General features: G+C 43.7%; 1 protein-coding gene across 2 annotated transcripts in view; it reads right to left on the bottom strand.

The window, feature by feature from the left end:
* Window positions 1-12183, bottom strand: part of LOC148038870 (uncharacterized) — a 50070-nt gene extending 37887 nt beyond the window's left edge. The window contains exons 1-2 of one of the 2 annotated variants that reach the window (XM_087674754.1): window positions 12001-12183; window positions 11404-11870 (exon numbers count right to left, since the gene is read on the bottom strand). In XM_087674754.1, coding sequence (XP_087530880.1) covers window positions 11404-11542 — 139 coding nt within the window. In that variant the 5' untranslated portion in view covers window positions 11543-11870; window positions 12001-12183. The remainder of the gene's footprint in view (window positions 1-11403; window positions 11871-12000) is intronic. The other variant, XM_087674755.1, reaches the window with a different exon arrangement.
* Between the last annotated feature and the right edge of the window lie 443 nt (window positions 12184-12626).

The following is a 12626-nucleotide window of genomic DNA, read 5'->3' as shown; positions in this document are numbered from 1 at the left end:
ACTTTCTATGATCTAGGTTCAAGAATGATACACATCAACATCAATGCTACTACCAAGGCACACCTAACATTTAGCCAATGCTGGAGTGCTGATGGTGCTTCTATTGTCATTGTTGTATGTACTACAATGTTACAGGTTTCTCACAAATCACTATTGTGGTATGAGACATGGTGGTGGATCCCCAAGGCTTGTATTCCCATCATTGAATATTTTATTGTATTAATCACCCATAATCAAAGAGAGGACATGAGCAATATACATGTCATGGGTGTTAGGCACATTTAATAGGCTTGTTATTGGGGATATGTATGGACAACTAAGAACTCATTGAGGGCTGGTCCATTTATCTCAAGTCTCATCTTGTGATCTTTATATACTCCACTCCCCCTCCTTTCTTATTGTGTCAGATGAATTCCATGGTCCATTCATTCATTATTCAATTCTCTCTTTCATTGTCCATCTTTTCAATGTCCAATAGTTGTCTTTCCACTTCCTTTGCTTACTCTCACAAATTTACCACTCTATTTAACATACTTCTTGTTATGAAAACTTCAAGTTGTAATATTCAACATGGTATCAGAGCTTGGTATCAATCAAAGAATGATTATAAATAAAATTGAAGGTGAAGGTTACGTGTTATGATGTGTCATTCTAAGATGGAAAACAAGTTGAGATGGGTGGGGTGTCACTAGGAGATGGCTACTAGATTGGAACACAACACATATTTTGTAGCTTATCAAGGATCAAATTTGGCAGCATTACAAGGACAAAAATATCTTGTTTTCGAGGAAAATATTTTAGGGATTCCGCTACAACTAGTAGGTGTTACTTGTTGAGCTAAAAATGCATTAGCTTTACTAAAACAGCCCCAAACATGCTTAATTAATGAAGAAGCCTTGTTTATTTAAAAGAATTGCATTCCTAGAGAGTGTTTGTGTCCCATAAGCACAAACCCACTTGAGAGGGCCCAAACTTTCAAAAAGTAAGTATGTTGCCCTCCATTCAGCCCTTAATCTCATTTCTGCAGGTTTCAAGTGTTTTCAGCTTGCTGTCCACACCCCTTTCGCGGAGGACATCTCAGTCTCAGCTGTCCCTTGCTGTCATCTACAGTCTAGCGCCTGTTTCCAGCCTTCCACCCGCAGTTTGTAGCTGTTTACAACAGAGCAACTGTTGCTGATCACTCTCCATTCAGAAAATAATCTCATTTTTGCAGATTTCAGGTATTTCAGCTTGCTGCCCACACCCCTGACGCGGAGGAGATCGCGGTCCAAGCTAGCCATTGCTGTCTATAACAGTCCGGTGCCTATTTCAGCCTACCACACACTGTTCGGAGCTGATTTCAGCATACTAACACTGTTGCTGGTTTTTCCTGCGTTTTTAGTATTTCTCTCTTCTCACCTGCGTTTTTAGTCTTTCTCTCTCCGGCATTGCCATTTGCATCAAATCCAGCCTTCCTTGGCTGCGTTTGTTGGTGTTCAACATCCGGAGGTTGCCTTGCTGCGATTTGGAATCCCTTCAGAGTACGACTCACTCTCCAGCTCATTACCCCTGCCCTGATCCTTGTGATACAGGAGTTCGGGGTTTTTTCTTTTACTTCTTCTGCTTTGCAATATACTGATAGAAATCATGAGGACAAAAGAGTACAATCCGTTGACTACAGAAAAAGTTCTCTTGAGGACCAAATCTTGTATGTTTACACACGTCATAGGGATTATAAGAAAAATCCAAGTACCTCTTCTTCTACCCTTCCTTCTTTTCAGTTTACTTTTCAAAATCAGAATGAATTTGGTGTGTTCCTATTTCTACATTGCATGGTGCAGCATCATCATCATCATTTCATTTTCAATCATTAAATGGTAAAAATGAACAAAATCCATCTACACCTTTCACACCACAAATTCAAAACCCACCTATCCCACCACATTCTCCGCTGCTTCTCCACTTCCAATTACACCATTTACATTCCCCTTTCAAACACCTCATGTTGCACATCACACCGCACCGGGAGGTTATGGAAACAAAGGCACCGCCTTTAGGACCTCATCCTTTTCTCAACCGAGTGGTGTTCCACCTTCTTCTCACACACTTTCAGGATCATTGCAGCCTAGGTATCCCCCTCAATCTCTCCCAAATGTGGATCAACTGGTACCACAGCTTGCCTCTATGGCATTACCTAGTGGACCTTCTGGTTATTCTGTTGTGCCCCAGCCAAACTTTGGACAGGGCTTCCATGTCCCAGTGCCTCCACCTCCATCAGCAACTTATGGAAACATTCATGTTCCAGCGCCTCCGCCTCAATCGACACTCATTGGACACTCAGCCTAATATTGCCTACCCACCTCTTCCCCTTCCTCCTTCCTATCAAACACCTCCGCTACCACCCTCTTACCCTCCCCATCCATATTACCCCACTTTTCGAACACCTCATGGTTCTACCTCATCTTCAACCAAGCATACATTCAATGGCAAGACTCATTTCAACGGGTCAAACTTTACCACTTGGTCAAATCTGATGAGACATGTCCTTGACTCACAGAACCTACGGGATCTTGTGCAAGGGTTGGAACCCCAACCCGATCGCGCACCTGTTCCATACAAGGTCGTCCGCTTAAGGAAGGCTAGGAATGCCTCTGCTATTGTCGAGCTGATGCAGGGCTTATTACCTGAGTTTCATTCTCAGCTTCAACATTTTGACCTAGCGTCAGAGCAATGGGCACACTTGATGGACCACTATGCAGCTCATGATAGGACCCGTCATATAAATCTTAACCATGAGCTTCAAAATTTCAAATTTTTTTACCAGGATGACTTGAAAGTTAAGTTGGCTAAGTATCAGCGTCTTCTTGCCAAATTCTCCACTACGGGGACTCCCAAGTCCTCTGACGATTAGGTCACACTATTTCTTAATAAACTCCCCAGAAAATTCTTTAATTTTGTGGAAAGTATAGTTTCAAAGCCTACTATGCCTACTTTTTGTAAATTTGAATGTCAGTTGTTGTGTTATGCACGGTTGTTCAATCAATTTCATATGAATACTACCTCAGAGGGGGCTCTTGTTGCTCATTCTCCGAAGGGGTAACAAGGGAAGGGTAAACAAAATCAAACTTCCACTCAAAAACAAAATCAATCCAAGGATTCACAAGGAAACTCCCAGTCACAACTCAAACCCAAGTGGCAAAATGTACCCAAAAAGAATAGGTATTGTCAACATTGTCAAAAGGCTAGCCATTTTAACGACGAGTGTCAATCAAAGGCAAGAGGCACAGCACCAAAACCTAAGTCTCAAACCCCCGCCCCTCAGTCGGGCAACCCCTAGCAGGCGGAGGCAAGGTGATGGCAAGGGGCAGTTTAAAGGTCAAACTCATACTGCCACCGCTTAGCCATCTCCGTCAACAACATTCTCAACTCCAAAGGGCTTGTCTAACTAGTCTACAGAGGCCCACATCATCTCCGCAGAGACATCAAATGTGAGTCTCGTTCATATCTATGAGTTGCCTCCCGACGAGGTTACCACAAAGGCCTACTCGTCATCACAGCCGAGCATTTCAGCTCATGTTTGGATTGTGAACAGTGAAGCTATCCATCACATGACTCCTATAGAGGACATCTTCCATACTCAAGCCCCTACAGCCAGGCAGATCCACATAGGAAACAACTCCTCGGTCAAGATTCAGGCTCAAAGTTGCATCAGTTTTGCCACTGACAAGGATCCAAATCTGACTTCACTGGATAATGTATACCATATCCCGCAGCTTAAGATGAACTTGTTATCTGTTCAGCAGCTTTGCCAGTTGGGGCAAGCAATTTTCTTTACAGCAACCACAGTCGAGGTCCTTGACTCTCAAACTGGTTTAGTGATTGCTCGCGGTGAGGTACAACCTAATCGCCTATACCACATGACACTTTTTGACCGAGCCGACAGCCGAGGGCTCTATGTTTAATAGGTTCTAGGCATTAGCCACATCCTGGGAGCCCACGGACAATGAGCGTCTTTGGCATTTTCGCTTAGGGCATCTTGGTTATAACTCTCTTTATGAATTGTCACGCCATGCACTAGTTGAGGGCCTTCTACGCCTCAAGCTAGCTCAAGATGTCTATAAAGCATGTCAACTCAGGAAGCAGTACCATACCCCATTCCCTCAACACTCCACGCATCATGCTGAGGCGCCTCTTAGATTGATTCATGTTGATCTTTGTGAGCCGACATCCACTGCTGCCTTGAACGGCACGTTGTACTTCTTTTTTATAGTGGATGATCATTCTAGATACATGTGGGTGAATTTCCTCGAGCATAAGTCAGATGCTTTTACATGTTTTTCACCTTGGGTACTGTTGGTTCATAACCAAGCTGATCGTCATATTGGTTACATGAGGAGTGATAGCGGTGGTGAGTTTTATCTCCCACGAGTTTTCTGAGTTTCTACAGCAGCATGGCATCTCTCGCCAGCTCACATCTATCAACTCCCCCTCTCAAAACAGAGTCGTAGAGCATAGGAACCAGACAATCATGGAAATGGCACACTCTATGCTATTCACAGCAAAGCTCCCTGAGCACCTTTGGGTCGAGGCTGTTAACACTTCGGTGTACATTGTCGACCGGTGCCCAATTGCAGCTCTTTCTCAGAAGACCCCGTATGAGGCATTCTTTGACTCTCGGCCTGTCATTTCTCACTTCAGAGTCTTCAGGTGTTGTGCCTACACACACACACACCTGATGATAAGATAGAAAAGCTCACTCCTCGAGCTGATCTCCTTATCTTTGTTGGATATTCCTCTAAAGCGAAAGCCTATCGTTTGTTTGATCCTCGGACAAATAAGATGATCGTTCAGAGGGACATCGTTTTTTACGAGAGGGATATCGTGGAGTCCTCTGTACCCTGGATTCCTATCCAGTTCCTCCTTCCACATCATCGGAGATCGTGCCTATTGAGCCTGGTCTACTTCCCGCTCCTGACATTCCTGCAAATTCTTTAGCTCCTAGGCCACCTTCACAAGACCCGTTACCTTGCTGGTACCAACAGGCCATGCTGAATTCGGAAATCCTATCACCGGATTCCACTCCAAAGGGACATGGAATATCTGCCCGGCTTGCTCCTCGAGCATCATTTGGTCGTTGTTTACAGCTGCTTACATAGTGCATTCTGAGTCGGATACATGGCAGGAGGCTCTTCAACACCCTCAATGGTGAGAGGCCATGGAAAAGAAGTTAGAGTATTGACCGAAATGAGACTTGGACATTGGTGGATCATCTGAGCCACAAGAAAGTCATCGGGACAAAGTGGATTTTTAGGACCAAGCTAAAAGTTGATGGGACTCTAGACAAGTACAAGGCTCGCCTTGTAGTGCAAGGGTTTCAACAGAAGCATGGCACTGATTATAAAGAGACTTTTACCTCTACTGCACGGTTAACATCTTTTCAATTACTTCTCATGCTAGCCGCTCACCATCGTTGGCGATACATCAAATGGATGTCAAGAGTGCCTTCCTCAATAGTTATTTAGAGGAGGAAGTCTATGTGGAGCAGCCACCAGGTTTTCCTTTAGAAAACCCAAGGAATAAGGTATTCCGCTTGCAAAAAGCTCTTTATGGACTGAAGCAAGCACCGCAGTCTTGGTTCCACATGATAGACGAGTTCTTACAGACTCACGGATACCATTCTACCCCTTATGACCCGAACTTGTATGTTCGATCTATTGCAAAGGGGGTCAACTATATCCTGTTGTACATTGATGACCTACTTATCACAGGCTCAAATTCTGCTGCCATAGCAGAAATTAAGGCCAAGCTTAGTGCTACCTTTGAGATGACAGACCTTGGTTTGTTATCTTATTACATAGGGATGGAGATAGTTCGATCTGGAGGCTGTATTTTTGTGTTACAACAAAAGTATGCACTTCAGCTCGTGGAACGGCACACTTCAAATCAAGCACGGCCAATGGCCACATCTCTTGATCCTACTATCCACTTGTCGAAGGATACCCTAGATCAGCCCTTTGATGCACATACCTATCGATCTATTCTAGGGAAACTTCTTTGGTTAATTCACACTAGGCCAGATTTAGCTTACTCAGTTAGCATACTCAATCAGTATTTCACAGCACCTAGGATGTCACATTGGATTGCATGTCTTCGTATGTTGCTTTATTTACGGTGTACTTATTCTTATGGCCTGACATATGGTTCTGGTTTATGTTTGCAAGGGTACACTAATTTTGATTGGGCAGGCAATCCTGACACCCGGCATTCCCATGGCGGCTACCTCTTTACCTTGGGCACGGCTCCCATTTTGTGGTCCAACCATAAGCAAGAGACAATGGCGGCTTCCACGGCCGAGGCTGAGTATAGGACTCTCTTCGATGGCACCACTGAGGCCATCTACTTGAGCAGCTTACTGGCCGCACTTCATTTTCCTTGTGACTCTCCCACCGTTGTCTATTGCGACAACCAGAGTGCTATTGCCCTTGCAGGCAATCAGATCATCACACCACAGGCGCAGCATGTGAGAGTCCACTTCCACTTTTCCAGATAGCAAGTTGAGCTAGGCACTATCCGCCTAGAGTTTGTACCTTCATCAGATAATTTTGCTGATATCTTGACCAAAGCAGTCAACCAACCGGTTCTTCAATACCTGCTACCCCGGATCAGCTTGGATACACCCTCCCCTACTTCTTTCAATTGACGAGAAGAGGGTGCTTCCCTCTTGCTTTCCCTTCCAGTTTGCGAGGGAATACCTTTTACTCTTGATAGTGACAGTGATGATGCTTACAGCTTTTAGACATTCTTTCGTGTATTCTTTTGTACTGTATTATGGATATTTGTAACTTCATCCGCACTGTTAGGATGATATGATTGTAAAAGGACGCTTGGGCAAGTAAACAATTGCCCTACGAGGGCACTATCCAAGTGGCACCATTGCATTGCATTTTGCATGAGCAGGCATCTTGCATCAACTGACGAGTATCCTTTGTCCAATGCCCTATCATCTCCGCGGTGATCACTTGGGCTCCCTTGGTAAGATAACCATCGCCTCTGTAGTCTTAGTAAGCCATTGGGCAACCGACGCACACCTTTTGTCTGATGCTCTGGTTGCTTTGGGGTGGGACGCCTTGGGGTAAAATATAACGAAAGCGGGCTTGGCTGGCCTTCTTTCTCGTGGCACCGTTGTTGGGCCAGAGAGGGAGTGTTGAGCTAAAAATGCATTAGCTTTACTAAAACAACCCCAAAACATGCTTAATTAATGAAGAAACCTTGTTTATTTAAAATAATTGCATTCCTAGAGAGTGTATGTGTCCCATAAGCACAAACCCACTTGGGAGGGCCCAAACATTCTATAAATAAGTATACTGCCCTCCATTCAGCCCTTAATCTCGTTTTTGCAAGTTTCAAGTGTTTTCAGTTTGTTGCCCACACCCCTTTCACGAAGAACATCACAGTCTCAACTGTCCCTTGCTGTCATCTACAGTGTTGCGCCTGTCCAACCTTCCACACGCAATTTGTAGCTGTTTACAGCAAAGCAATTGGTGTTAATCACTCTCCATTCAGAAAATAAACTCGTTTTTGCAAATTTCAGGTATTTCAGCTTGTTATCCACATCCTTGACATGGAGGACATTGCGGTCCAAGCTAGCCATTGCTGTCTATAACAGTCTGGTGCCTGTTACCAGCCTACCACACTGTTCGGAGCTGATTTCAGCATACTAACTGCTGCTGGTGGTTTTTCCTGCGTTTTTAGTCTTTCCCTCTCCTGCAGCCTACGTTTTTAGTATTTCTCTCTTCTCACCTGCGTTTTTAGTCTTTCTCTCTCCTGCACTACCATCTGCATTAGATCCAACCTTCCTTGACTGCGTTTGCTGGTATTCGACATCAGAGGCTGCCTTGCTGCGATTCCAGATCCGTTCAAAATACAACTCACTCTCCAACTCATTATCCCTGCCCTGATCCTTGAGATACAGGAGTTCAAGGTTTCGTATTCATTCACTACATAGTGTGGTTACAGCATGAGCATTGTATATTCAGAAATCATATCATTTCATTTATTCACTGCGTTCATTGTCTCTGAGTTACCCTAACCCTAACTGTGTTCTTTTTTCGGTCTGTGCTTTGTCATACGATTGTTATTTGTGTTTCTATGTTAGGGTATTTCTTTACATTACCTTGAAGCATGGATACAAATGGGAAATTCCAAGGTTGTAAGACTACTATGATCCGTACAGTTGAGATCTTCAAGGTGCTAGACCTTTTCATCCCCATATTATAAGCTAAGGATGGATACTGATGCAATTCCAAAGTTTATAAAGAGGATAGCAATTGATCCTCATGCTCTAAAACTGTCTCGTCAATTTTGATCTATCTATATGACATGTTCAACACCTTATGATGAGCTTTTAGGCCTTGAGGATTTATGGTGGATACTTGGGCTTTTATGCATATGGACAAGTTTATATTGTTGAGATATTTGCAATCACACCTACTGTAGCCTCTTTGTATGAGGCAGTTTAGGCTAAGGATACGCAAGCTACTTTATTCCATAGGCACAAGGAGGGAAACTGCTACCCATCCAACAACTATAAAGCATTGTACTTGACTACCACTTTTTCATATATGATGAATGCAATATCATGATGCTTTCCCATTTCACTTAGTGTCTTGGTCATTGTCAGTCTTATACACAAGATTGTGTTTATGAGTCCAAGTCTCAATCTTGGAACCTAATTCACTTGTGTAACAGGTCAAGTCTTTGTCTATGTCATCATGAGCTTAATCTTCATCTTCCATCTACCATAGCTCCTGCCATGCTCTAAATCCCACATCTTTTGACATATATTGCTAAAGCCAAGGTATTGAGTAGATGCTGACATCTTTTGACATATATTGCTAAAGCCAAGGTATTGAGTAGATGCTGGACACATGGATTCCCATGTTTTTTGCAAACATAGAGCAAAGTATGGTAGGTAAAGCCATTTGGTGAATGACATTGAGACAAGCCGACAAAGCCCATTGAGTGATGTATAAAGGATAGCTTAATAATAAACTCATGGTAACCTTATGGGCCTACTACAAAGCTTACAAAATGGCTATGGGACAGACTCCCTTCAGGTTGACCTATGGAATTGAAGCAATTCTACCTATAGAGTTCTTTGTTCCTAGCCTCAGAATCGCTCATCAAGAGAGATGGGATGGAAAGGAGGTATAGACAGAGCACCTAGTTGAGCTAAAACGCCTATACTCGACTTCTAGCCACCCATGCCCTAATGTGTGAGAAGGCAAGACACAAAAGCTGGTTTGACAAGCACGTCAAGCGGTGTAATTTCGAACAGGGAGACTTGATATTGCTGTGCTCGGTCAAGGGACACAAGCAGAAAATGAAGTTTAGAGAGCTAGGGCCTTTTCAAGTTCGCACCATCAATTGAATTGACAATGTGGAACTCGAAACCCTAGAGGGTGAAGGCATAGGCTTTTTTAATGGCAGCCGCATAAAGAAGTACTACCCTTCCACACACCCACTACACGGCTGCCAATGCGGGAACCCCCTGTCAATGTGCGAGTGGTCACTATCACAGAGATTGACGATGAGGATGAGGAAGCAATAGAACCATCCTACCTAAGCATATAAGTCACTGCCAAGCAGACACACACCTTCAATGCATTGATCGATGATGGAGTTGACTTTAATGTCTTAACTCACGATCATTGGACTCACATTGGTAGACCATAGTTGCAGCCCACAAACGCAAAACTTAGCCCATATGGGGACCAATCATATACACTCTTGGGAAAGTGCAAAGCTATAGCCTCTATCGAGTCTGAAAACATACCAATGATCTTCTATGTGTTGCCAAACACCAAGGGGATGCAAGTACAAAATCGTTGTTAGGACACATATTTAAAAAGCAAGCTCATTGCAATGTCAACTACAAGTCCCAATGTATTCACCTCGCCATAGGCAACATACGTATAGTCACCGCTTTTAGCAAGGGCTATGTGACTCCAACGAAGTCTGCAAGACATCGGTAGGGAAACCCACCGCCAAGTCTAAGAAGGGGGGTCGTGACTCGCCACCACTTGCCAAACCTAAAGACCTGCAAACCGCAGAAGCCAAAACTATGCCCCTTGAACCAAGGCTCCAATGGATACCTAAACAGTAAAACCCACCACCTAGAAGCACACATCTCCGGCCCGGCAAGGTTAAAGACCCACACTTGCAACCTAGGAGGCCAAGATGAAACTATAGACATCAACGCACAATATAGTGGCTTTTGGGATCAATATGGATATGGCATTTGGAGTTGATGGGGGTATTGCAATAGACAATCTTGAATCACATGAGCCATATATCATGTCATGCATCAAACTTACATTTGGCAAGGCCTTGACTCTCAAGTGGTAGCAGTTAAGGTGCTTTACTCACATGGATATGCAAATTTGTTTCAATAAGTAGCACAAAGTAATGATCATTAGGCAAGTCTACTAGGGAGATAAGCATTAAGAAAAGGCCATTGGATGATGCATAATGGCACCTTGATGGCTTTTAGACAGGTATATGGGTTGCATGTCATGGTAAGAGTTATATTTGTGACAGCGTGCCTTCTAGGGGGTGTCATGGACCTCTACTAATTCAAAAGCTCAACATGCACTAAAAACCAATACTTCATATAAATTGGCAAACTGTTTATAAACATGAGCCATACTCCTTAGGAGTGTAAATAGGATAGTTTCTCTTAGACATAGCTAAATGTTGTTAGTTTTTGAGTTTGATACATTAAAAAATATCATAAAGAATGTAAGATTACAAAAAAGGTGTAAAAACATAAGTCATTATTGGCAATTGAGCATACACATTGAACTCAAAAACAAAGACTTTAAACCACAAAATTGGTTTGGGCCAACAATTATAAATAGATCAAGTATATGTTAAGCATCATAAGCGGCCTTGTTCGTATTAGCAGATTGAGTTATAATGAGAAATGTGAACTTAAAAAGGGAAGCCTGCTACATTTGACACTATTGAAAGTTATTTGCATCCACTTGATTGAGTTATGAAAAAACACAAATAAGAAGATGTAAGGTGAGTGCAAAAGCCCACTTTCACATCTCATCAAATTTTGTCTAGACAAGCAACTCATCACTTGCTTGGAAAAAGTCTAAAGAAATGATGTTTCCTAAACTTCTCTTTTTGTTGGGATCACACACATCCCTCCATTGGAAGTGTTATCAATATCGTTGACAATATATGGGTTGCCATGATGGGGCTTGTGACGAATTTGTATTTAGAGTCCCCCTAAGTTCTCTATGTTTTAAAGATGACTCCCATGAATTTATGCCTATGTAGCAACCAATTGGACTAGCAAAACACTTGAAAAACAACCGGCCAACAAAACAAAAACTAGTAAAAGAAAATCCTCACCGAGATGAAATTGGTGCCCACACATTAGTTTTGCAATTGATCTGTCATTGCCACTGGTGACAAGCTCGAAGCATATAGAGCAGGACAGGGGTGTTGGAGCCACGCCTGGAGTAGGCTGGAGTCCATTTATGCTTGTCATCGTCCCTGTCTTAGTCCACGGAAGTTCTATGATAATCACAAACAATTGCGAATAGTTGCTAGAAAAGGTGGGGCTGTTGAAATGACTGCTAGTAAATGTTGCCTTTCGTCCGGAGACGCAAAATTCAGCGTGGCCGATCTGGTCACGCAGGCTACACAGGATAACCGGGCAGGATGCTTGCAGGGTCCAAAACGGCACAATTACGGAGTGCAGTATAGAGCTCCACCCTTGCAACAGTAAATGGCCCCGGGGGGCCGATGGGGTGTGTGGGGGGGAATTTGCGTTGCTCCTCCAAAATTCAATTTTGCGAGCAATCAGAAGCAATGCTCTGCGAAGATAAATCCGGACGAAAATAGTTAATAAAGATGTGAAACGAACAGGCAGAGACAGAGGCACAGAGAGACACACACACAGAGACAGAAAGGGGGGGGGGGGGGGGGGGGGGGGGGGAGAAAGACCTGTTCTGGCGTTCTGTGTGAGCGACGGCCCTGCTTCAATGGATGCGGATCGATGTCAAAGGAAGGGAAGAGCTGAGGGACCCCTTGGAAGCTCCCCCGTGACCATTCCTCTCTCTCTCTCTCTCTCTCTCTCTCTCTCTCTCTCAGGTAGTTCCTTAGTGTCTCACTCTTTTAGTGTTCTGTCAAACAAAACAGCGTTTGCATAGGAACGGGGGTTTTATAGGCCCCCTTTTCCTCCAACAGCCGCCACGGCCCTTGACCGCCCCCCAACCCCACCCCAAAGGGAACCTCCATCATCGAGTTGTGCCTTTGGCCACGCACCACACTCCAAAGACATTTGTCTCATCGAACTGTGCACAAGCCGCTTGATGGCATGGACGTATGGTAACTAGGCCTACACTAGGACACTTAGCGGCACTAAGTTTACCCTCCTAGATAAAATGTTTGCATGAAATGGATTAGTCCAAGTATCACGATGTCAAAGCAAAATAGTAATTAGATGTTGGATTTGTGTTGTTGCATGTAACTTCAAGATCAAAACATATGAATTCCTCTAAGACTTGTGATTGTCGAAATTATGACACCAAGGAGCCAATAAGAAAACGCTCAGACTGACTTAGCGCGCA

The sequence above is a fragment of the Lygodium microphyllum genome, chromosome 3 (assembly GCF_053477565.2).
Source record: "Lygodium microphyllum isolate KBCC chromosome 3, Lygodium_microphyllum_v1.1.10, whole genome shotgun sequence".
NCBI classification, from domain to species: domain Eukaryota; kingdom Viridiplantae; phylum Streptophyta; class Polypodiopsida; order Schizaeales; family Lygodiaceae; genus Lygodium; species Lygodium microphyllum.
This window is presented reverse-complemented; position numbering and strand designations above follow the sequence as displayed.